Raw genomic sequence first — 26529 nt, 5'->3', positions numbered from 1 at the left:
GGGTACAGTGGTGTACCCAGAACTTCAGGGGCCATTATCCTGTCTCCCCCCTCCTTACCTGTACAGGTGGCTGTTCAGACAGGGGTGCTGGCCATCGGTTCTTTCCAGGGGGCTTGTCCCCGACTCCTGGGTCCCCGGTAGCTCGCGTGGGCTGCCGGAGAGGGCGTGGCAACAAGCACCCGCGTCATTTTCAAACTTCGGGAAAATGGCAGCGGCGTTCTTACCCAGGAGGGAAGGCTGAGAGTCAGTAGGAGCAGGCGCCCACATCCTCCTTTCTCTAGAGCAAGGAGGCACCAGTTTACTACGGTGGATGTCTGCCTTAACCACCTCAGATATGAAGATGGGAATGAGGAATGGAAGGCATTGCCCCCCCCCCCCCCCCATGTATATAGACTGACTTCCCTATGGGGACAGCAGTTGGGGGGGGGGGAGCACTTTGGCGGCTATCCTCCTTGCGTGTGGACCATAAGGATGGAAAAGCAAGCCCGCTGGCTGTGGCAAAAAGAGGAAGACGACAACGGTGAGTACTTTACTTTCCTTTTGCCGTGGGAATTTAGCTGCAAAATCCCCAATTCCAGCCAGAGGGTTCCTGGGCATTTGAGATCTCACCTGGGGTCTGGATTCAAATAGCCCTTAAGCTTCTGCTAAAAACACCAGCCGCAGCTCCCTCTTACATCAGAGAAGCTGTATGGTGGACAGGTGGTGCAGAGGAACGAGTGTGCCTAAACCACCTCAGATGAGAAAGAGGTAGGTAGGCCATTGCTCCCCCTTCCCCGTGTATATACTGACTGGTGCAGTGCAGAACCTGGGGTCGGGATACAAATAGCGCAGACGCCACTGCTAAAACCACCAGCCACAGCTCCCTCTTACAGCAGAGACACTGTGGTTATCGCAGCAGTAGGTTGCCAGCCTCTCCCTACATGCCCAGTTGTGGTACATTTAGTAGGGATGAATATAGCGTACAGAGGGGACCTGGTAGATACAAAGTTACTTACAGGCCAGGTATACCACTGAACAGGTTATTAATTGGGCAGTGGTTGGTGGATTCAGAAGCTCCCCTGGTCAGCAGGTGCACTAGGTTACTGGCCCTACTAGCCCAGCTGCTAGGAATCTGAAGTTGCTTCACAATGTTTAAAAGCTGACCTAACATTCAAGGATGGGCAGAGACCAAGCTACTGTGTGGCACAGTAGGGGTTCCCTTGTCACAGATCCTCCTTTTGGGGGTTGCTTGCTATAGTTAACTTTCATAAGCTCCAACCTCCCACTCCACCTTTACACTGTGTTTATATTATAGTGTAGGAGGTAAGAAGAAACTTTTTTTATTGGTTTGGGCTACAATCCACGCAGTGGCAGATCTAAAGGCGATTCACCATAGATCGCTCCCTACATCCGTTTAATTGAGGATTTTCTGTGCAAACCTATGCAAGAGCTACATAATTAATTGTTTGAAGCCTGCAAATAGCTATTTACCTCCCAGGCTAAACTGGTAACCACCTCTTCTAGAGAGGTCTTAAATTGGTCTCTAGGGCTGGGCTCATTGAGACTTTAGTTGCTAATCAGCACCACCTGGATATGTGCTGGCTAGCGTTTGCTCAGTCTATGGAGGTAAGGTAGGACAACAACTACTACTAATAGTAGGGTGTCCAACCATTTTAGGATCTGTTCCTTCTCTGGTGGTGAAGGTTTAGTATCTACAGCCCAGGCTATGCCGATGAAATAAATTGCCTGTTGGTTATTTCATAAAGGGATAGACCATGACTCCTCATTGGCTGCACACCAGTAGACCTCAGTAGTGAAGGTTTGTGCTTGCTGGGATGATTTTATGGCACAGCAGAAATACACATTGAGATTTGTGACATCTCTGCTTATAAGGGCTATATTGCTGTACATCAGAAATGCACTGCACTGAAGCTTGTTTGCTGTCCTTTATATACTAAAGGTACTGCTTTGTTTGGCTACAGATCAGAAAAATACAACAGTGAAGGTGGTCTGTACTTTCTGGTTTTGTGTTGCACAGCAGAAATGCACATCATTGAGTCTGGTGACATCTCTGCTCATAATGGTTATATTGCTGCACATCAGACATACACAAGATTGAGGTCTGTCTGTGGGGCTTTGTGTCCTGTTTTACTGCCTTGTTGGTTACTTATCAGAAAGGCAGCAGTGAAGTCTGATGGTCCTGATTTGCGTGGCGCTGTGCTGATTCAGACAGTGCTATTAACAGCAATGGCTGCCGAGTTTAAACATGCGATTTGACATGTTGAGTCGCATGACAAATCATTTCAATATGGATGTGCTATCTCTATTCATAGTGTTTTATTGTTGCACATCAGATTTATACAGCATTAAGGTCTGTGAGGTTTTGTGTCCTGTATTACTGCCTTATCAGAAAGGCAGCAGTGAAAATTGATGGTTCGAATTTGTTGGGCTACATAGTAGAAATACAAATTGAACCCCTGCCAGGTGTAGTACATATACTGCCTTTGGTAATCCATGTAGCACCACAAAGTGGTGTTGTGCTGATTTTAGCCATGCGATTTGACATGTTGAGTCGCAAGGCCAAATCGCTTCAATATGGATGTGCTATCTCTATTCAGAATTGTTATATTGTTGCACATCAGACATATACAAGATTGAAGGTTGTCTGTCCTTTTATGTCTTGCATATACTGCCTTATTGGCTGCATATCAGAAAGGACACAGCAGTGAAGGTTGCTTGTCTTTTTCTGTTTTTGTTTTTGCTGCTCAGCTGAGAGACACATTGAGGATGGTGGCCTCTCTGCTCAGTATTGGTATATTACTACACATCAGACATACACAAAGATTGAATGTTTGTGTCCTGTATGTCCTATATTTGCTGCCTTATCGTTTGTATATCAGGCTAAGCAGTGTTTCTCATGGATCTACCTTTCTGCATCTTAGGGATACACAGCAGGGGTTTGTTGGCTGCAATCCTCCAGGGAGTCACAGCATTGGGGACCCCTTACTTGTTCGACCTGAAAATTGCTATTTGTTTTTTTCCCTGCGACCTGTGTAATCTTGAGGTCTGTGGATCCAGGAATCAGGGACTGCTGGTGTCGCACAGACACAAATGGTACCCATTGGAAGCCATAGTATATGACTTCTCATGCGTCTTGCAGTCCCAAGTCGCAGGTTGGGTCGCACGGGTGTGGGAACCCTAAACTTATCTGTCCCTTCTGATTGAGGTTTTGCTACACAGCAGGAATACTCATCATGGCGTTATTGTTTTATTTTGCAGCAGACCAGAAAGATTGCAGCTGTAAAGGCTGTCTGTCTTTTTCCTCAGTGTCTGCTTTTATGTTGTTGCACAGCAGAAATACTCAAGATTGAAGCTTGTTGGTACTTTCTGTTTCAGAAAAACACAATGCTGCAGGTTGCTCGTGTCCTTTCTCAGTGTTGGTTCTATCTGAACTACACTACAGAAGTGCATGACAGAAAGGATTGTCTTGTGTTCCATATTTTTCCCTGTGGCATAGCAGAAATGCACAACACGGGAGTTGGTGTTCATATTAATCTTATAACTGTGGTGGTTTGTCAGAAATACACAACATAGAAGTTTGGGTCTTTCTGTCTTTATAGCCTTGTTTTGCTGTACATAGGTAAAGCACAACAGTAAAGGGGGTTCCTGTCCTTTCCGTATTTATATATCAGTTATGACCTAGCTAGCTGCACTAAAGAAATACGCAGCATTTAGGGTTTGCTTGAGTCTTAATGTTTTTACGTCTTGGCAGCACATCAGAAAACCAGACTATGAGGACTGTTTGTCTACGTTGAGGTTCAGATTTGGGTCTCTTCCCATATTTGATATATTGGTTTAGCTAGTCACACTCAGGCACACAACATTGTTGTCTATGCTTGTGTCCTTTCTGTCTAAATCTATTGTGCCGTGCCCACAATCTATGATCATTTTATTTGTGATATTATTAATGCATGTATCACCTTTTTGTATTTCAGCCTTCTTTTCCATGGAGGGGCCAGGAGTTCGGGCTGCAGCTGCCACATGTCAGAAAACCTTGACCACTTGCATTCAGGGATGCCAGAACCATTTCCTAGGGTTGAAGCCCTGTAGGGTTATGGGACACTGGAGGAAGGGGATAATGAATCGCCCTGTTTAGTAAGAACTTGGAGAGTTCTGTTCAGAGGAGTATTAGGGCCTGAGGATGAAGTATAAAGATGTATACCCGATCGAATAGGTTTCGGCTCGGTGCATGGCCTTCATTTTGCCCTTTTAGCAAAACTAGACATAGCAATATGGGTAGTCTACTCCTGCTAGGGACTTTAATCTCCTGAAGAAGGCTCTCAGGCGTAAGTAAGGACATAGATTGGGCGTGCCTTAAACCCAAGGTTCAAGCTTCTGTTAATCTATTTCCCTTAAGTAGGCTTCCCTTTAGTCTTTTGCTGACATAAAGATAAAAAGGAAGCAGTTTTATTTCCCTCAACAGGATAGTGTTAAGACAGGCCCTCTTATTGATTAATGTAGTGTCCTTGTCTTACACAGGTCTCTTATTTATCTTTTTAGTGGTTCTAAGTAGCACCTACAGGCATAATAGGCCATGGTTGTTAGATGTGTGAGATAGGCAACATTGCTAACCTACAAGTTTAACATGTTTTCTGATTCCATTTTTAAGAGCCCATTTCACCTAGATACTGCATCTGAAGCGGAAAAGGCAGGAACATCTGTGGAGCAGACCTGCAGATCAGCCGCATGATCCAGCTAACATGCCTTCATCAAGCATATGAGCGTATGGAGTGGAGGTAAAGCTCACTGCAGAGCCAAGGTTCGCCAAGAGGGTTTTGCAGTGGCCCCACCCTAAGGTAGGCCTGAGGTACTTGTTTATCCTCTCAGGTGTGCCGTCCTGGAAGATGACTTGAGAAAAGTACCAGTTACTTACCGGTAACTGTCTTTCTGGGAAATCTTCCAGGACGGCAGGCCTACTTCCCGCCCGTTGGAGGAGGGAAAATTCTAGAACACTAGAAGGTGAGTACCTATGAGGAATGATTTCCCTTGTGAACCTGGTTCAGGAGTTACTTCTCTACAAACTGAGGATCAAGGGGAAGGGTGGGGACTTAAAACAGCTGTCGATTGATTGTGTTTCCTGTAGGGAGGAGCCTCTCATCTCTCAGGTGTGCCGTCCTGGAAGATTTCCCAGAAAGACAGTTACCGGTAAGTAACTGGTACTTTTTTTTTTTTTTTTTTTTTCTCTCCGCCTCGTTCGGTGGAAGAGACTGCTGCATTTGTTGGCCCTTGTCTGGGCAGTCAAGGTTTATTTGTCTAGATCTGCGGAGATCCCAGAATCACTCTTTTTTTTGTTTTACCAAAAGGACCCAAGAAGGGGCATGCAGCTTCCAAGGCTTCCATTGCCAATTGGGTTCATCAATTGGTCATTCAGGCCTATGGTCTGAAACGTAAAGCTCCTCCCTTTAGGGTGAGAGCTTATTCTACCAGGGGTGTAGGAACCTCCCTGGGCTTTTCACCATCAGGTATCTGTTGCTCAGATTTGTAAGGCTGCTACCTGGTCTTCAGTGCATACATTCACAAAATGTTATCAAGTGGATGTTCGAGCAGCCAAGAATTTTGGCTTATGGTCGCAGTGTACTGCGGGCTGCCGTATAAGGTCTGATGGCTATTGTTTGTCTATTGCTCTGTAGGTAATAAATATTAGCCTGTGTCCCATGATGTATGAAAAAGAAAATAGTATTTTTTCGTCATACTTACCTGTAAAATCCTTTTGAGTACGTCATGGGACACAGAAGTCCCTCCCCTCTTTTTGAGGATTCAGTGCTTGCTACAAAACTGAAAAGTACTTCCTGTATGGGAGGGGTTATATAGGGGATCACTTCCTGTCTAAATACCTTTTGGTCTACCAGTGTCCATTCACCTGGAGATGAAGTATAACCCAGTAGGTAATGAATATTGGCCTAACTCTGTGTCACATGATGTACTCAAAGAAAAGGATTTTACGGGCAGTATGATGAAGAAAAATCATATTTTCAGTAAATTTACCACATCAAAAGGGAACCTTTTGGTGGTACGAGTTTATATATACTTAAAGGTCAGTAAAATAGTTGGAAAGGATTTGGATTTTTGGATTCAGGTAAAGTGATTGGCCATTGCAGCACTTTCCTCAAACTGTCTAAGTGAAATGACATTTCTGGGAACGTTCTGCACACATCACATACAACCTACAACACAACAAATTGCTATGGTCTACAAGAAGCGGTTTTGGAAAATCATAGCCAGCTAAATTAAATGGAAAGGTCATTCTAAAGCCTTTAAATTGCAAATGGAATATTTTTTTTTTTTTTACAAAAGTTTTGTATGTCATACTTTTATTGTTTTAACATATTAATGAACACTGCGAATATTTGCAAGTATAAACTTTAGCCTCCTGCCTTTTTATTTTCCTGTGTTTTGTGAACAGTCCTTACTTAGGTTAGTGGTAACATTGCTAACCTTATAGTTAACCTGTCTGCATAGTACAGTGTTGAGGTGCACTGAATGTAAATTTCTGTGCCAAAACCGAAAATGCAGGATGGCCGAAAATTATTATTTTTTTTTAAATGTTTTTATACATAATTGTATTCAAATTTTTTAATTTAATATCAATTCAAATGATGAATTTATCGTTGGTCATTATTGGCACCTTTTTTAGTGCAAGAAAAGCTCAAGAAAAGTGTATCCCTTTAAATTCTATGACTGCAAACGGGTCTTTTGTCAGGGAAATTCTAAGCTCGTCCCTATAAGCATATCAATTCTTTGTGCTTAAAAGCACAAATACATCCCTCCTTATTTAATGCTGTAAAGCACGCTAGTTTATCTCAAACACATGCTGGTATCCCCTCGAGCTCAGTATAGCCAGGCTGCCTTTATACTAAACACATGAATAACAAGAGCGTGGTGGCTTCAGAATCGGCCAATCAGACACTTTGTATTCATTCAAAATCACACACGTGTGTATATATTCAAATAGAGATCCAGTAGTGACGTGTACAAAACCATGCGGCAAGCACATGGTTCTGAACAAGATCGTGTGCACATTCCCACTGCTACCAATGATGTGAGCCATACTCTATTATGGCTGTGGGGCGTCATTTTGTATGGTTATACTATGGTTCCCAAGTACGCAGATCTGCTTACTTAGGAGTTTAAATGCGATTGCAATGGAGTGGCCAGTCCCTTGGTTAGGCATAACCATTTTTTGCGCTATAAACAAAAATAGAGCGACAATTTTGAAAAAACGCATTATTTTTTACTTTTTGTTATAATAAATATCCCCCAAAAATATATAAAAACATTTTTTTTCCCTCACTTTAGGCCGATACGTATTCTTCTACATATTTTTGGTAAAAAAATCGCAATTAGCGATTATTGATTGGTTTGCACAAAAGTTATAGCGTTTACAAAATAGGGATAGTTTTATAGCATTTTTATTAATAATTTTTTTTTTTTTTTTTTTACTAGTAATGGTGGCGATCAGCGATTTTTTTTTTTTTATTGTGACTGCGACATTGTGGGGGACCCATCGGACATTTTTGACACATTTTTGGGACCATTGTCATTTTATACAGTAATCACTGCTATATAAATGCAGTGATTCCTGTGTAAATGACACTGGCAGTGAAGGGGTTAACCAGTGGGTGGCAGTGTAGGGGTTAAGTGTTCCTAGGGGTGTGTTACTAACTGTGGGGGGGTTGGGCTTTCATTTAGTGAACACTGATCTCTGCTCCAATCACATGGAGCAGAGATCAGCGTCACTAGTTGCTAGGCAGAATGGAGAAATGTTGTTTACAACGGCACTTCTCCATTCGGCCGCTCCGTGAGACGATCGCGGGGATGCCCGCGGCGATCGCCGCGGGTCCCGCGACCGGACTCACAGGGGTCCCGACCAGCGCGGGAGCGCGCCGCCGGCGGCGCGCTCCCGATGGCAGGGCGGCAAATTTTAAAGGGACGTACATGTACGCCCATTTGCCTGCCCGTGCCATTCTGTCGACGTACATCATCGTGCGCTGGTCGGCAACTGGTTAAAAGAGCAAACAGATCTGCTATGTCCACTGGAAAGGTTTCTGCATCCAATGGTCTTCCACCAGCGTCTGTATTCCACTCAGATTCACAAAACAAACCACTTTTTCTTCTGAGCTGAAACATTTAGGAATCTGCAGAAAAGTTTAAAAGCCCTACAATGCCCATAGAGGGCATTGTTTTCTACTTTTTAAGAAAAAAACGTTTTCTTAAAAGTAGCGTTTCTCTTTAAACCCTTGCCGACCGGCTCACAAAGATATATACATTGGCAAAGTGGCATGAATACGCAAAACAATGTACCTGTATGTCAATGCGTCATCTGCAGTTAGCGGGCGTGTGTGCCCGTGGACTTGTGGCACGAAGAGGCAGAATGGGGAGATGCCTATGTAAACAAGGCATTTCCCTGTTCTGCCTAGCAACATGACAGGGATCTACTGCTCCCAGTGGTCGGGAGCAGTAATCTGTTATGTTCTAGTGAGCCCATCCCCCCAACAGTTAGAACATGTTGCGGAAACTGTTAACCCCTTGATCGTCCCCCTAGTGTTTTAACCCCTTCCCTGCCAGTGACAGTTACACAGTAATCGGTGCATTTTTATAGCACCGATCACTGTATAAATGCTAATGGTCCCAAAATGGTGTCAAAAGTGTCCGATCTATCCGCTGCAATGTCGCAGTCATGATAAACATCGCCGCCATTACTAATAATTTTTTTTTTATAAAAATGGCATAAATCTTTCCCCTATTTGTTTTGCGCAAAGGTTATCGTGTTTACAATCCATATACATTGCCCTTTTTTTTTTTTTTTATATGTAAAAGAATACATATTGGCTTAAACTGTGGAAGAATTTTTTTTTATTTAATTTTATTTTTGGGGGATATTTATTATAGCAAAAGGTAAGAAAAAACGGAAAATTCCTATCAAAATACTTACCGTAATTTTCCTTTCCTGATGGACTCCATGGCAGCAACGTGTGGGTTGAAACTCGCCTCCACTACCCTATAGGACACTACTCCCATAAATCTTTGCTCCCTGCCCATGGCCGTGTTCGATAACTAGCCTACTCCAGCCATTTTGGGAGGGAACTCCTGCTGCCATGGAGTCCATCAGGAAAGGAAAATTACGGTAAGTATTTTGACAGGAATTTTCCGTTTTCCTGACAGACTCCATGGCAGCAACGTGTGGGAAATAACTCGCCAAACACACTCGGGTGGGCAAAAAATGCTGAACAAAAATTTATTTAACACTGTCCACCGACAGCACCTTTAAACCAAAATCAACGGAAGATAAACTGGCAGGTTCAACACAATAGTGAGCCATAAATGTATGAATGGATGACCAAGAGGCAGCCTTGCAGATAACCTCAGGAGCCACATGACGTGAAGCTGCCCAAGAAGTAGAGAGACTTCTCGTGGAATGTGCCGTAACCGCCTCAGGAGGAGCCAAGCCCTTCTCATTATAAGCCCACTGGATCGCCTGAACCACCTACGTGGAGATGGATCTGACCGAAGCCCTAAGGCCTTTGCTTTTACCATGAAAAAGAACAAAAAGATAATCTGATTGCCGGAAAGAAGCTGTCACCTCCAGGTATCGTTTCAGAATAACTCCCATGTCGAGAGGATGAAGATCCTGACTCCCAGCAGAATTAAAGGTAGGAAGGGTAATGTCCTGATTTTCATGAAAGACTGAGGTAACCTTTGGGTTCGAACCCAGCATTGGCACTAGGACCACTCTGTCAGGGAAGAATGTGAGGAAAGGTTCCTTTGATCCTAAAGACTGAATCTCAGAGACTCTTTTTGCTGAGGATATGGCTACCAAAAAAGATGTCATTAGGGACAATTCTTTGACTGAAAGTGTTCTGTCCAGATGAGAGAAGAAGTCGAGAACTAGCGGTAAATCCCACTTGGGGAATCTAGGTTTCCTCTGTGGTCTAAGTCTAATTGCTCCTTTAAAAAATTGCTGAACCAAGGGATGTTTAGCCCAGGATACTCCAGAAAAGGCCGAAATTGCCAAGACTTGCACACGAAGAGGGCTGACAGATAGGGGAATGTCTAGTCCGGACTGTAAGAAACCCAGAACATCCTGAACCGTCAAATTACCATTGGAGCAAGACCTGGAAGACAAGTGACTTGTGAATCTAGACCAAATCCTCTCATACACCTGGTTGGTACTTTTCCTCCTTGCACTCTTGAGAGTAGGAGTGGCCTCCTTTGGACAACCCAGAGCCTCTAACCTTCCCCTCTCAAAAACCAGACCCTCAGACATAGATGGGCCGGGCAGGGATGGAGCTTCGAGCCCTGGGATAGAAGGTCGGGTCTGAGAGGTAAGGGAATCGGCTCTCTGACACTGAGGAGCATTAGAAGCGGAAACCATGGCCTGTTGGGCCAATAAGGTATTACAGCTATCACCTCTACTGCTTCTGATTTGAGTCTCCGCAGGGACTGTAGAATAATAGGAGTTGGAGGAAAGGCGTAAGCTTTGTTGAACAACCATCGATCCGTCAGAGCATCCACTCCGTAGGCCTGAGGATCCCGAAACCTGGAATAATACCTTGCCAGTTTCTTGTTGCAAGGGGAGGCAAATAGGTCGACCTCTGGGGAGAACCACAACATTAGAATCCACCTGAAAACTTCTTCGTGAAGGGACCATTCGTTGTTGTCCAGACTGACCCGAGACAGAAAATCTGCTTGGACGTTCTGCGTTCCTGGAACATAAGTTGCTGTAATGTTGACCAGGTTCTTCTGAGCCCAAGACATGATTGGCTCTACCTCCTGAAGAAGGAACAGACTCCGAGTACCTCCTTCTCTCCTTATATATGCCACTGCTGTTGTGTTGTCTAGTCTGAGTAGGACCGAGGTTCCTGAGACCAGATGACTAAAGGCTAGGAGCGCCTGGAAGGCTGCCCTCAATTCTAGAATATTCGACACCATCCTCCTGGAAGGAAAGTCCCAGGTGCCTTGTGCTACTTCCGTCAAACAGTGGGCGCCCCAGCCCCTGTTGCTGGCATCCAAAGTTATTGTTACCCATGAGATGGGGAGAATGGAATGACAATTGAATAGGTTCTCCTTCCGAAGCCACCAGAGCAGAGAGATTCTCATTGAAGATGTGATCCGGATAGGTTGAGTCTTGTCGCCTAGCCATTGGTGAAGAAACCCTTTTTGGAACGGTCTCATCTTCCATTGGGCCCACTTCACCATTGGAATCGTGGCCACCATAGTGCCAATAATTCTCAGGCACTGAAGAGCCGGAAGATGGGAGGCTGAGAGGGCCGGACGAATTCTGTCCCGAATTACCACTACTTTCTCTTCGGGTAATGAGATGGTACCCTTCACTGTGTTGAAGAGTGCGCCTAGGAACACAAGAGACTGGGAAGGAATTAACTGACTCTTTTCTAGATTCAGGATCCAACCGAACTCTTGAAGAGTGGAGATAACCTGACCCTTGTGCAATAACAGACGGTCTCTGTCCTGGGCTAGCAGCAGAAGATCGTCCAAATAGTGGTGAAGACGAATTCCCTTGGTTCTCAATAGAGCCACTACGGCCAACAACACCTTTGAGAACACTCGGGGGGACGTTGAAAGTCCGAACGGGAGACATACGAACTGGAGATGTAGTTTTCCTACTGAAAATCGCAGAAACTGCTGAAAATCTTCTGCCACAGGGACATGAAAGTAAGCGTCCTTTAGGTCTATTGAAATCATCCAGTCGCCTGACTGGACTGACTGTTGTATTGTTGACAAGGTTTCCATCTTGAACCTTTCCTTCTTGATAAAATGATTCAGATGTGTAAGGTCTATGACTGGTCTCCAAGAACAGTTTTTTTTTTCTTTTGGACCATAAAAAGAGGAGAATGAATTCCTCTCCCTCGTTGATCGTCTGGCACGGGTACGGCAGCGCCTTGAGCCAATAAAGATTTCACGTAGGCCAACAAGATCTGCCTTTTTTCTTCTGTGGCTGGAAAGGAAGTGGGAACATACTTTAGTCTTGGGGACCTGCTGAAGGTCCAAGAATGGCCTGAAGAGACCGTTCTGACGGTCCAGAAGTCCTGGATTGAGGCCGCCCAGACATGCCGAAAATGTAGAAGACGAGCCCCCACCTGGCCTATCTGAGCGGGCCCAATCTGAAAAAGATTTGGTTGGTTCCCTCTCTCCTGTCGCACTGCTCTTGGCGGATTTCTTGAAGGATGACTGCCTTGATTTCCATGATCTGGAATATTCCCGACCCGGTCTATAGCTACGGGCCTCCCTGGCCTACTCTTGATACTGCTTTTTAGGAAAAAATCTCCTCTGGCTTTTTAAACGTCTATCCTGAGGAAGAAACCCCGACTTACCACCAGTGGCCCGGGTTATGGCATTATCCAATTTATTCCCAAAAAGGGAAGAACCCTCGAAAGGGATACGGCACCACACCTGTTTAGATGCTGGGTCAGCCAGCCAGGGACGGAGCCAAAGGGCCCGTTTGGCGGTTACAGCTGAAAGCATAACCCGGGACACTAGGCGGATGATGTCAATCGAAGCCTCCCCCAGAAAAGCCGAAGCAAGCCGTAACTCCTGGATAGGAGAGTTTTTAGCGACTTCATCCGAAATGTTTCTGAGGGTATCATCCACACCGTCCGTCCAGACTTCCATGGCCTTGGACATTGCCGCTAAAGCCAATGCTGGCTTGCATGCCGTACCAGCAGTGAGGTAGACTCTCTTTAAATCGGAATCAATCCGCCTATCTAAGGCATCCTTGAATGAAACTGTATCCTCCAATGGAAGGGTCACATGTTTTACTAGTCTTATCACCGCTGCATCCACGAGTGGAGCTGATTCCAGATACTTGACCTCATCCTCCTTAAAGGGATATAACCTTAGGACTTTTGAGAGCATACTATTCTTTTTCTCAACTTTACTCCATTCATCCATGATGACCTCACCAAGTTCAGACAGGAATGGAAAGTTAAGACGCTCCCTTTTAAGTTGCTTGAAATACTTCCTTTGTTTGGAAGGATTAGCCACCTCATCTTCCCAGTTCAAAGCCTCTCTGATGGCCTTCACCAAGGGGGAAAGTAAGGCAAAGTCAAACCCCACACAGGGACTATCTTCCTCAGATTCACTGTCTGAAGCAGCAGCTGAATGGTGGCTTGTTAAAGAGGACTCCCAGAGCTCTTGAGCATGCGACTCCCTGACTGGTGACTGAGGTGATTCTGACTGAGGCACAGGGGTCTGACTGGCCCCGATCCCCTTGAGGGATTCTTTCACCACTTTTTCCACAAGGGATCTTAGTTGCTGGTCCGTACCCCCTCTCTCACTAGAGGCTTTGGAAAAGCAGAGGTCACACAGGGATTTCCCAATAGGAACTTGCGATCTGCATCCCCAGCAAGTATTAATAACTAAGTGGCTGGAATGAGCCCTGGAGGAGCGAGATTGATCCTCGCTACGGTGCCCAGATCTTGAGGGTGAGCCGTGATGTTTAGACTTAGAAGAATCCTCTGTGCGTTGCGCTGCGTTGCTGTTCTGATCTAGATGGGCTAAGACAGAGATAGAAGAGACATGCAGATAAGGAAAGATGACACACTGACTAATACCGGACCCCCCCCCCCCCCCAGACAGTACCTATTATGAGAGGGCTGGCCACATACAGGCGGAGGTGAGTCCATATCTCTAGGGGTTTCCATAAATGCTGCAAAGACAAGGTGAAGTCACGTAATAACCTGCAAGCATTCCCAAAGCTTGCAGGCTATTTTCTATGTTTAAATAGGGCGCCTTAATGACGTCATCACCGCGTCCTGTGCACCGCTACTGCGCATGCGCGAATAGCGTCATTTTGCCGCTATCGCGCATGCGCGAACCAAGCCTCGATCCTGTGCCGTACTCGCGCATGCGCAGAACGAACGTATCAACGAAAACCAGGAAGTGAGCGGCGGCTGGAACGCAGGCTAATCCGGCCGCCATGCCTATACCCACATACATAGACACAGAAAAACGAAAGGAAAATGAAGGAGAAAAGGCAAGGAACAAACACAAACTGCTGCCATGAAAAAGAGGAACAATCTTACCGCTCCCACACGATCGTCTCCAGGCCGAAGGTAAGCACAATACATACCGGACTTCTCAGGGCAAAATAGGTCACCTGCTATTTAGCTGGGCTATCCGACCGAATGCGCAGCCTGCCTGCCAGTGGCTAGGCTCCTGGCTTTCCTCCAGCGCTTATATCCAAATGCCCACTCCATACCCCGCTAGTAGCTAGGGCTTAACGGAGTCATGCGACAATTCCATCCACAGTCGCTATTCGGCCAAACCAACAACGGAATCATGTGGGAACAATCTTCAGGTAGAAAGACCGTAATGGGTCCTACGGAGGAGGAAAAAAAAAAGAACACGGCCATGGGCAGGGAGCAAAAATTTATGGGAGTAGTGTCCTATAGGGTAGTGGAGGCGGGACTTAACCCACACGTTGCTGCCATGGAGTCTGTCAGGAAATGCATTTTTTTCCCCCCAAAATTTACGCTCTTTTTTTTTTTTTTTTTTTGTTTATAGCGCTAAAAATAAAAAACGCAGAGGTGATCATATACCACCAAAAGAAACCTCTATTTGTGGGGGGACATTTATTTTGTTTGGGTACAACATCACACGACTGCGCAATGGTCAGTTAAAGCAACGCAGTGCCATATCGCAAAAAAGGGCTTGGTCAGGAAGAGATGAATCCTTCCGGGGGTGAATTGGTTAACTAAACATACTTGCCATAGGGGCTGCCTTCTTCCAGCATTTGCTGAGCAGTTTATCCAGTGATTACATCAGCGTAGTGCAGTATGTACTGTAGGAATAATAATTTTTAGGGCTCTTGTCACTGAAGACATTCCATTAAATAGGTGCATGGAGCAAATGCCCTCCTTGTTGACTTTCCTGGCCTGCAGTCATATTGCATACTGACTGCACGAATGTAAATAAAATGGTGTTTGCTTGGCTTATGACAACGCCTCTCAACACGGAGGAAGAAAAGTCAGGTAAACTGTTATTTCTTAAAGTGGAATGCTGGGATAAAACGAATCATTAAGACCCCTTTCACACCACACCACCCATAGCGCGGGCGGTAAAACGCCGCTATTTTTAGTGGAGTTTTACCGCCGGCTTTGCGGACCATTTCGGCCGCTAGCGAGGCACTTTTACCCCCGCTAGTGGCCGAGAAAGGATTAAAACCACCGGCAATACGCCGCAATGGCGGCGTTTTGACGGAGGTATTACAGCGCTGCCCCATTGATTTCAATGGGGAGCAGCGCTGGAGGAGCGGTAAACGCACCGCTCCTTCACCACTCCAAAGAAGCTGCTGGCAGGACTTTTCCTGACGTCCTGCCAGCGCACCGCTGCTACAAACGATGGTGCAGCTTTTTTAGGGCGGATTGCAGGCGCTATCTGACGCCATAGCGCCTGCAAAACGCCCTGGTGTGAAAGGGGTATAAACTATTCCCACACCCTTCTAACATCTATACTTAACTGCCATGTAGAAGAAAGATGCATATACTTGCCTATTTTCTGGATGGTTTGGTCATGTGATCAGCTCCCCCCTGTTAGCTAGTGGTGGCTTCAGGAGAGAGGAGGCAGCACCAAAAATGGATGGCCCAAGATTAAGCCTATGGGTGACGTCACTGCTCTGGCATTCCAGCCGTTGTCAAAGCTCTTTACGCTCCTCCTCCCCATGCTGGTTGAGGAGATCATGTGACCAGGCCGGAGCAGCCTGAGAATAGGCAAGTATTTGCATCTTTCTTCCAAATGGTGCTTCCTATAGGTGTTTGAGGGAGGTGGTTCAGTTTTACGATTTGCATTTACAATTTTATTTTGCAATTCTACTTTTAGGAGTTGATTGGTGTCCCTGGACATATTAAACTAACAAGCTTTCAAAGTATATTCAGAGCTTATTTTCGAAGACGTTGAATTGAGATTTATCTAAGATCGTTTCACAGCGGCATACTGTATAACCTTCAGTTGACCTCCATAGGACTTGCATTTGACCTGCTTCAAGTAGGTTCTTCATTCCCATAAGTTTGAAGCAAACAAAATCCCACAGGCAGCGACCCTTGTACGTCTTGAAACGCATTCACACTTTTCTCATGTTTTTAATGACTTTTGGATCTGTTTCATATAATGTATCATTCAACCCTGTAACAATGTTTTTGCTGGAAACCATGCCAAAAATGCAACACGTGGTATTTTGGGGGAAAAAAAAATGCCCTACACTAAAACTCATAGCGGTGACTGGGGTTTGGGATGTTGTTGAGCTTTTGCCTTTCCTGTCATTAGTGTACTAGAGAAAAAAAAAAATACCAGAGGACTTTGCAATGCAAAGTGTTTACCAAACCGCAATCCCCTAACCTAACCCTTCCCAGTCAGTCCTTTTCATAGAACTGTATGGAGAGTTGAAGTGCTTACACAGGCCTGCCCCATAAGATGCTGACGAACGGCTCGCTGGCTTCCCTGCATTAGATAGCGGAGTTTAAAACTTGCAGGAGGGGCTGTGGGCAGCTTAATATACAGTAAGTGTAACTGCACCAAAGTGATGATTTCATTTCACAACTTGCCTATATACTTGCAGTATAAGAGAATATTGTGTGTTTTTATCATCACCTATTGTCTCTTCCTTTCAGGCATTGTTGGCACTGGGTATAGCACAGTCGGTGCGAACGCCAGATCCTGGACATCCGTAAGATATTTTTGTCATTGACATCACTAATTCTGCTTTATCTGATATTTATTATCTTTGTTTTTGACATTTGGGGATAACGGAAACCTATACAACATGTTGTTGCATCTGATTTGTTGATTATATATTTTTTCTAAAATTACTGGGGGAATTTTTCCTAGACATCTGTAAAAGCTTTGCATAGTCTCCTGGAAAAAATGTAGCTGATGTACTTTTCTTTTATCCTAGTGTACGAGTGTATATCCTTTATCTCCCATTACCTTCCTCATAATCTAGTCCAGGATTTGTGAGAAGGGTAATGAGTGGAGAAGAATTTGATCATCGGTCAGGTCTTTACTATAGTGTATACCCAAGTAACTAGTGCAAAACTTTGTTGAACTTCCTGTTACTGTCTGAATTACGTTTCAGTATACTCCCATGGAGAATACGATAAAGTGCCTGTAAACCTCAGTCATGAAATGTGAACAAAGCACACATCTGAAGTGTGTACTTATCTTTCTCCAAACTTTTAAGTGTGGTTTTTTCTTAGGTGCTTTGTTCCTCTGTTATCAGCATGAGTTACTTCTGAGAAGTTTTCCGACGCATGAGATAAATTTGTGATGTGGAAGAAGAGCTTAGCCCAGAGCTTGTCTACTCAGTACACAGCTCTGTATCCTTCCTTAATTCCTGTTTGCTGGGGGGAGGGGGGTTGCGTGCCTTTCCTCCAGTTATCACACACTGTTACTGCAGGTTTCCACTCTCTCCTCTGTGAGTTGTGACTGCAGATAAACAAGTAAAATGTATGTAAGAGGATTTGTTTCATAATTGTATCATCTGAAGCTATTCACTTCACTGGGTATATGAGAGGGTTTACAACCACTAGCCGCCCACCCACTATCAAATGACGGAGGAGCAGTGTGTCTCTCATTGTAGGAGGACATCCTATGATGGCACCCCAGAACTGCTGCTCTCGCACGCCCGCAGGAACACAACATGACCCCGATCTTTGTAAAGAGCCGATGATGCTGCTCTTTAACCATGTGATCGGCTGTGTCCAGTCACATGTAAATGCATGGGAAACCAGGGCAGGTAATTGGGGCACTAATGTGATCGTCAGTGCCCTGATTACAGTAAAGCCCCAGCAGTGGCCATTAGTGATGCCCATCAGTGCCAGCAATAGGTACTCATCATTCCCGCCTATCAGTGCCACTTATCAGTGTGGCATATTAGTGCTTCCTCATCAGCATCTAGCAATGCAACCTCATCAGCGCACATCAGTGAAGGAGGAAAAAATTACTTCTTTATAAACTTTACTGATGGAAACTAAAACTTTATTTTTCAAAATTTTCTGTCTTTTTTTTACAAAAAAACCCCAGCAGTGATTAAAGTGGTTGTAAACCCTAAAAAAAAGACATGATGCAATGCATACTAGCTCATTATGAACTACTTACCTGAGATCGAAGCCCCTGCAACGGTCCTCATTCCACTCTAGTGACCGACTTCGCTCCCAGAGTTAGTTCCGGGTATCGCAGGCTCTGGCCGGAGCCATGAAGACATCACTCCTGCGCACGTGTGCAGTAGCCCGCCGGTAACAGCACAGTCGAACGTATCTGTCGTTTCAGTTTGCTTCAGTGCGCATGCGCCGATGATGGCACATGAAAATATAGGGGCTATCCCCTTGCAGGTTTAGGAGATATCCAGTGTAGCTACAGGTAAGCCTGATTATAGGCTTACATGTAGGAAACAATTGTTGTAAAGGGTTTACAACCACTTTAAATACCACCAAAAGAAAGCTCTATTTATCTGAAGAAAATTATTAAAAATTTATTTGGGTACAGTGTTGCATGACTGCGCAATTTCCATTCAAAGTGTGACAATGCTGAAAAATTGCCTGGGCAGGAAGGGGGTGAAAGTGCACTGTATTGAAGTAGTTCGGGGCTGTTGCAAATGTCAGGGACTCAACCAGAGTATTTTGAGATTGCAGAAGTAAGGGAAACTGTAAGCAGGGTAGCAACATAAACCTCTTAAGAGGCTTGTTACTTTTAGGCAGAAGCTGGAAAATCAATGTGCATTTCCCTCACCTGTTAGATTCCCTGCTTGGAAACCCCATAAAGCACCTATTTTACCAGGACTGCCTAGCCCCATCTGTGTATATGTGATCTGTTTACTTTTGTGTGATGCAGTACAGCCTGGGACAGTTGTTTCTTTTCAATTCAGGATATTCTAATTTTGTTTGTGCGCATGGATTATAGTGGTACATCCAATTGCCGTTCGCAGTCAGTGTCACTGTTGCTAGGCAGAACAGGGAGATGCTTGTTTTACTTTAGCATCTCCCCGTTCTTCCTCTCTGTGAGGCGATCGCAGGTCTCCCCGCGGTGATCGAGTCCGCAGCACCCGCGACCACACTCGCGGAGCTTCCCGAGCGAGCACCCCCCCCCCCCTGCAATGTACAGGTACGTGATTTTGCCTGTACGGGCCCTTCTGCCGACGTATATCGGCGTGAGGCGGTCGGGAATTGGTTAAAAGGTTGAATTAGACTTTATTGCTAGATGGTCAGTCCTTAACCTTATCAGAGACTGCAGCTCTCGTACATGGAAGGCATGGGGGTTAATTTACTAAAGCTGGCGTGTGCAAAGTCTGGTGCAGCTGTACATGGCAGCCAATCCGTTTATAACTTCAGCTTGTTCAATTAAACTTGGACCAAAAAAAAAAAAAAAAACATGGAAGCTTACTGAATGGTGCAGCTCTGCACCAATCAGATTCCATGTTGTGTTTTTTTTTTTTTTTTGTCTAAGCTTAATTGAACAAGCTGAAGTTATAAGCTGATTGGCTACCCCGCACAGCTTCACCAGATGTTGCATTCTCCAGTATTCATAAATCAGCCCCATCGTATTATTTGAGCACTCTCTCATCTTGGCCATTTACAGAGCGCAATGTTTTCTGTATGTTCTCTTTGGACACAATTTTATTTACTCATTTCTGACCAAGAAAAGGACCAGAAAAGAAGCAATCCAGATTTCTGTCTTCTGGGGCTCATGAGAAGGAGGAACTGATCCCCCATCTCTGCCACCTGTTATAGATTTAAAACTCATATAAAAAGAATTGTTCTGATATCACCTTGAAAAAATTCTGAAAGCAGAATAAAGCAAAAGCAAGCCATTGTCTACACCTACTAACCAGATTTTGGCTCTCGCAATTATTCTGGTTACTATTTTTTCTGCGGCAGGTTTCATACATTGGCCCCTGTACTTTGTTACAGCCCAAACCTCCATCCCTTCTACTTCTCCAGCAGCCGCTCTTACACAAAACATCTTTGCATGGAAAGCACAATAAGCCTTTTCGAAGCCTGTAATTACTAGCTCTTTGGACTTTTAAATGCAAAAAAAAATAATATAAATATGAAAATGTATTTCCTATATTAAAACATCTAAAATTACACATAACGACACAAGGAATTAAATTTGGAATTGTATTCAGCAAATATTTAAATGCTACCCTGTTCATTAAACATCTGAATGCATTAAAAAAAGGGATTAAATCAATTTCATCAGCAGCTGTGGTGCATAACATTAAAGTAATAAGATTAGATCTAAATAGCCTATGCAGGGAAGGGATTAGAAAAAAATACAGGATGAAATTACTTTTTTTTTTATATGAAACACTGAAAAGGGCATGGAATTATAATACTATATTAAATGGCTCTGCCCCGCTCTTAATTTGTGTACTTTTTGCGATGTTCTTGTATTTTATTTTAATATGTGTATATTTTTCTAGAGCCTAGAGTACATATTTTTACTGAATCTTAAAATGCACATATTGCCCATTACACATACTCTACAACGTACATTTCAATTACATCCTGCAAACACAAGACCAATATTTCTTAAACAAATCTATATTTTATTCTCTCACTACCTATGCAGGCTCCTTTTTTATTTCACATGTTAAAATCAGATTTTTTTTTTTTGCTAGAAATTACCTTAACCCATCCCCCCCAAAAAAGTATGTGTGTGAGTGTATGTATGTATGTATGTATGTATGTAGATATAGAGATATAGATAGATATCTCTCGCATTTTGGCAGGAATAACATTCTAAAGTGAATTTTAGCACAAACACATAATACCCATTTTTTTGGGCAAAATATAAGACTATTGTGTCAAGTAAATAGGAATTCCAGGAATTCAGCTACTTTGTAAAAACTGCAGGCATACCATGAGATTTAAGTCTAAATAATGGGCCTGCCATCTTGTAGACTTATCTCTATTATTCACATCTGACAGGTTTATTGAGCTTCAGGAAGATAACTTCAAGAGCTCCAACATTGATCACTGTGGTCTCAGTTCCTTCAAGAACAGAGTAGCTGGAACTGCTATGCCCACCCCTCCCCTCCTTCTGCCCATTCACAGAAGCCTTTGTATTACATGAACCCGTTCACAAAATACAAAGACTTCTGTGATTGGGTAGCAGAGGGGAGGGACAAGAATATAGCTATTGTTGCTTCTCTCCTCTAACAGCTGAGGTGTATCCTCCCGGAGTACAAAAAAAAACTGTCCCATATACATAATAGGCATAGATCCCGGAGGTGACATGCACCTAATTGGACTTAATTCATAGTGTGCCTGCACTTTTTGCAAAGTTTTTTTTTTTTTTTTTTCTTTTTGAGTTCCTGCAATTCAGCTTTAAAATTTCACACACCTGTGAAATGGCAAAAATCTGCGGTACCAAAAATTGTCGATCAGTGATGTTTGGAAAGCCATTACAGCTGCCTGAATCGCTGAAAGCTGGTCGATGGATGAAAAAAAAAAACAATACTATACCAGCAATACATGTTAAGCAGCAGTCATTAGCTTGTTTTAACCCCTTAAATATAAGGACATTTTGGGAGTTATTTACTAAAAGTTAAGACTGCAACTCGGCATAGAAACCAATCTGCTTCCAGGTTGTATTGTCAAAGCTTAATTAGCTACCATGCACAGCTGCACCAGATTCTGGGTGCACCAGCTTTAGTAAATCTAGGGTCATGGTACAGCTGGTTGTAGTTGGTCACATTCAGCTAGACTTAATCTATAATATTGAAGATGTTTGATACCCATCCAAGTAGCATTCTCAGCTCTAAAAAGTCTCAGTAACATACCCCAGGGTTTATAGCCATATGGGTAAAGCTATGCACGTGCAGATTTTTGAACAAATGTTTGTATAAATAGTCATACGAACCATCATCTTTGTACATTTGATGACTGACTGTTGTTGGAAAGTAGTTCAACATTTAATTTGCTTTAAAGAGGAAGTAAACCCTGATGGGTGTTTCTTCCTCTTTCATTCCCTGCAAAGGCAAAGCATAATGGACTACTATGCATTGCATAGTAGCCCATTATATGTCACTTACCTGACACAGGAGCCAGCGAAGTCACCGCTGTCCCCTGTAGTCCGCCGCATCCATCTTTTCGGTGGGTCTCGCAGCTCCGCCGCTGTCATTCGGCGAAGCCGCGATGACGTCACTCCCGCGCATGCGCACGGGAGCCGAGACGCGCGGCATCTTCGTTATCGAGGATGCAACGCTCAGTGCGCCTGCGCGCCGCTGTCTAAAGCCCAGTCCGGGGGTGTAGGCAGTAAAGCACCTCTAGTTTTAGCAGCGCTTTACCATAAATTTGGAGGCATTTTTTGGCTGCTAGCGGGGTGCTTTTAACCCCCACTAGCGGCCGACTAAAGGGATGAAAGCGCTGCTACCGAGGTGCTTTGCAGGTGCTGCCCATTAAATTCAGTGGGCAGTGCCTCAAAGATGCTGCATGCAGGACTTTTTTTGATGTCCTGCCACCGCACCGCTCCAGTGTGAAAGCACTCAGGCTTTCACACTGGGATTGCAAAATGTGGCATTTTTCAGGCGCTATTTTAAGCGCTAAACGCCTGAAAAATGCCTCCAGTCTGAAAGGGGTCTTACAACCAAGGAAGCTGCTTCTATTTGAAACTGCAACTGTCATGGTGCTGCACATGTGATCAGTTATGACATCAGCAATTTGATGGTTTGGCAATTTGATTGAGAACATGATCAAATCAAACTGTCTTTTGAAACTGGTAAATCAATAGGTTAAGTTCCGTTTTATAATTTACAGCTGGGGCTCTGGGCTTCTGCAAAATGGCAGCCTCCATCAAGAAAAATCAGCAACACTGCTGGAGGCAACACGCTCATTTTGGTAGCATAATTATTCATTTGGAATGTATGTTCCTTGCTAAAGAACATTGAGTTGTTGTTGGTAAAGTTCCACTTTTAGGACCATGTTAAAGTCACAGTATGTAAGTGTAGGTTGCAATAATTAGAGTCAACATGTTGCTGGGCCTGACTTGACGAAGTTGCCAGCTAGGAGCAAAGTACTAGTTTGTAGAAAGGGTACAGTGCAGGGTAGGAGAAAGTACATTGGGGTCACTATAGGAATGAGAGGTGGCGCTGGCCAGGGACCATCTACAGCAGGGATCTCAAACTGGCTGCCCTCCAGCTGTTCAAAACTACAAGTCCCATGAGGCATAGCAAGGCTGACAGTTACAAGCCTGACTCCCACAGGCAAAAGCATGATGGGACTTGTAGTTTTGCAACAGCTGGAGGGCCGCATGTTTGAGACCCCTGATCTACAGGTCGCAGGGGTTTTAAAACCCAAAAAAATTTTTATTTCAAACTAATCTGTTTGACGTGTGCATCTAAACAAATGCATAGATAAGACTACATTAACCTTTAATGTCCTCTTCAAACTCCAGATAGCTGCATAGCTTATCTGTCCAATTTCCATATTTCTTCACTTTTTCATTTCACAGGTATGGTTTTACAAACATGCGATATATTGCTTCCTTGATCAGTGGTGTAGGCATTTTTATGATGGGTTCTGGATTATCATGGTACCATGGTATCATGGGCTTAATGCATCCTCAGCCAATAGAATCGTTTCTATGGGTAAGTGCATGTCTTTCTTTCTTTTTTCTATACCCTGACGACTATTTCTGTGCTTGCTAAAGTGTTTCTTTCTTCTTTTCCAGGCATATTGTATACTTGCAGGATCATTAGTTTCTGAAGGAGGTAGGCAGTCTTTCGTTTTTGATTCTTAAAGTAAATATAGCACGAGTCTTATTTCTTTGCATGGTCTACACAATTGAAATCGCGCAGAATAAGCTAGTTAGTGTTTGTTTTGCTTTGTTTTTTCCAGCTGTGTGAATGAGCAATAAATATGCAAACTGATAAAAGGCTCATATATACAATAGATAGGATCAGTTGATAATGTAGTTTATAGGGCAATGTTTCTCAATTTTAGTCCTCAAGTACCCTCAACAGGTCATGTTTTCAGGCTTTCCATTATTTTGCACAGGTGATTTGATCAGTTTCATTGCTTTAGTAATTACCCCAGGTGTTTCATCTGAGGGGATTCCTGAAACTTGACCTGTTGGGGATACTTGAAGACTGGAGTTGAGAAACATGGTTATAGAAGGTATAGCATAGAAAATATAGACATTTGGCTTGTGTTTAGTATAATTCACAGATTTGCCATAATTTTCTTTCCTCACATTTCAGGTTGTGGTTGATTTTAGACAATTCACAGACCTAGGCAGTACTTGCTATATTAAGCCCCATACACACTATCCGATTTTCTGCTGATTTTTGTCTTCAGATTTACCAACACCATGTAGTGGAAGGGCCTGCCTGATTGCATACCACTTAAAACTCCTAAAGTTTGACCTCATATTATATGGTTTTGGTAAATCTGAAGGAAAAAATCAGCAGAAAATCTGAAAGTGTGTATGGGGCTTAAGCTATACAAGTATGCAATGAAAAGGCAGGGCTTACAGGGTAAACTGCATGTCCAACAATTGGAGGATGTAGGCATATAGGTCTCCATTACAGTGCTTGTATCTGCCCGCTACCTTCTCCCATGCCTCCCTAGCGGTTATTGCGCCACATATCACTTTTAGTTTACATAATCAATAAAAATGATTGGGAAGTGTGAAAAGGCTCGTACAAGCTTAACCCTTATGGAAAAAATCACTTTCTGAAAAGTACAGAGGGTTAAAATCCCGTGTCCCCATCTGACTAAGGTCCAACACTTTTCCTCTCAATAACAAACAAACAAAAACTTGGCTTTAGATGCATTTTAACCACTTCAGCCCCAGAAGGATTTACCCCCTTAATGACCAGGCCATTTCCTTGTTCATACATCATGGGACACAGAGTTAGTCTAATATTCATTAACTGCTGGGTTATACTGCATCTCTTGGTGAATCTACACTGGTAGACCAAAGGTCTTTAGACAGGAAGTGATCTCCTATATAACCTTACCATACAGGAAGTACTTCAGTTTTTTTACCGGTGTCTGCAAGGTGGATGGCACGGTTGTTTGAGCCCTCTGAGCTCCGGGTCTCTAGTCCCAAAAAACGGTTCTTAAATTAATCAAGGGTTTGACCAATCGGATCCATTTGACACAGGCTTTATATGCTTAGAAATAGGGTACCCAAGCCTCGCAAAGAAGACTCAAGATCCTGCAAGGTTTTGCCTGTAATGTGGCCTCCGGGCGCTGGACACTGAAGTGGAATCGTGGACACCACAGCGGTAAGGCATTCCTGCAGGATGCTTTTACAGGTCCAAGGGAGTGGGCCCTAAATATGAAAAGGGCACCCAGTCCCTGAAGGTCCTCAAGTGACAGGAATGTGCCATGAAGGGTGAAGATTGGGATCCTTAGTTTCTAAGCTGCCCTGCGCCTGGACGGTTAAATGAAACCCCTTTTTATTATTATTGTGGGTTGTCCCAGTGATTGTAACAATCCATCAAGCTATCTAAAGGCTGGACACCTGTGTGTGCTGAGACCATACGGGGGAGTTTTTGGGCTAGTTATGGGTGTTTGCAAAGTGTACCTTTTTTTCTTATGTCTGGCAGTTTTTTTTACCTATATGATTGCGCACGACAGTGCACCATTTTGCTTTGGTACACCATGGCATACGTGCGTTGGCAAAAGCACCACTGGGCTCAGCAGTTTTGCAGCCATGGCTCACGTGGCTTCACCTTGCATGCGCCGTAGACTTAATCTGGGCGCACAAACGGGAGGAAGGTATCCCTTCTAAATGCATCGGCCAGCAGTGGTTCATATGTCCTCCCTTGTCATCTGAAGACTGCTATTAGACAGATTGCCACAAGTTAAAGGCTTTTATATTGTGGTTCCTTTCATGTGCTTGTGAGTAGTTTTTTATTCTTTCCTTTTTAATAAACTTATCAAAGGATAATGCACAAGGCTTGTGCTCCCTCTCTTTTCTATTCTTTCTGATTGCTAGGATACCCCTATCCTGGATGGCAGCAAGGCCTGAGACGTTATCCACCCTGAACTTTAGATCATCTGATCAACACACTTGTGCGCAAGAGTATTTGTGTGCTGTTTCCAGAAGTCAGCTGTGGGACACAGAGCATGCTCTGAACCAGGCACTTGCAGCGGTTAATTTCGCCTTACCTAGGTCACGTGAGTCACCAGGTGTGGCTTGGCAGGCTAAAGGTGCTTAGCAAGATTTTTGCATAGGGGCTTGGTGAGCCCTATGAAAGGGTCTTCCTTCTGAGGTGTTAATACTACACCCAGGTACTCCCTTTTTGTGGCTAGTAAACATCTTCAAAAAAAGAGGGCCGGGATTAACAATACAGAGAAGGGCGGCACACCTATGTCATCAGTTCCTGAGGAACCTAGTCGCTTCCCTAGTGTTGTACCCCCTAAAGGTCCAAAATGTCAACCTTGAGACCAGCTCTGAAGGCGGCAAACCACATACTAGCCTGGATTCTATCGGCAGTCCATATCCTGGGAGTAGAGAACTGGAATG

The 26529-nt window shown here is 44.0% G+C and overlaps 1 protein-coding gene across 2 annotated transcripts in view; it reads left to right on the top strand.

Moving 5' to 3' along the window:
* The window catches only part of SLC30A9 (solute carrier family 30 member 9), a 134519-nt gene that overhangs the window by 73621 nt on the left and 34369 nt on the right, over window positions 1–26529 (top strand). For both annotated transcript variants that reach the window (XM_077477562.1, XM_077477563.1), the window contains exons 10-12: window positions 16662–16717; window positions 23503–23638; window positions 23722–23761. In XM_077477562.1, the coding sequence (XP_077333688.1) occupies window positions 16662–16717; window positions 23503–23638; window positions 23722–23761 (232 nt within the window). The remainder of the gene's footprint in view (window positions 1–16661; window positions 16718–23502; window positions 23639–23721; window positions 23762–26529) is intronic.

Source organism: Lithobates pipiens, unplaced genomic scaffold (assembly GCF_037356315.1).
Source record: "Lithobates pipiens isolate NorthernLeopardFrog02 unplaced genomic scaffold, aLitPip1_a1.2 Scaffold_13, whole genome shotgun sequence".
Lineage (NCBI taxonomy): Eukaryota > Metazoa > Chordata > Amphibia > Anura > Ranidae > Lithobates > Lithobates pipiens.
Note: the sequence above shows the minus strand (reverse complement) of the source record. Positions and strands in the feature narration are given on the sequence as shown.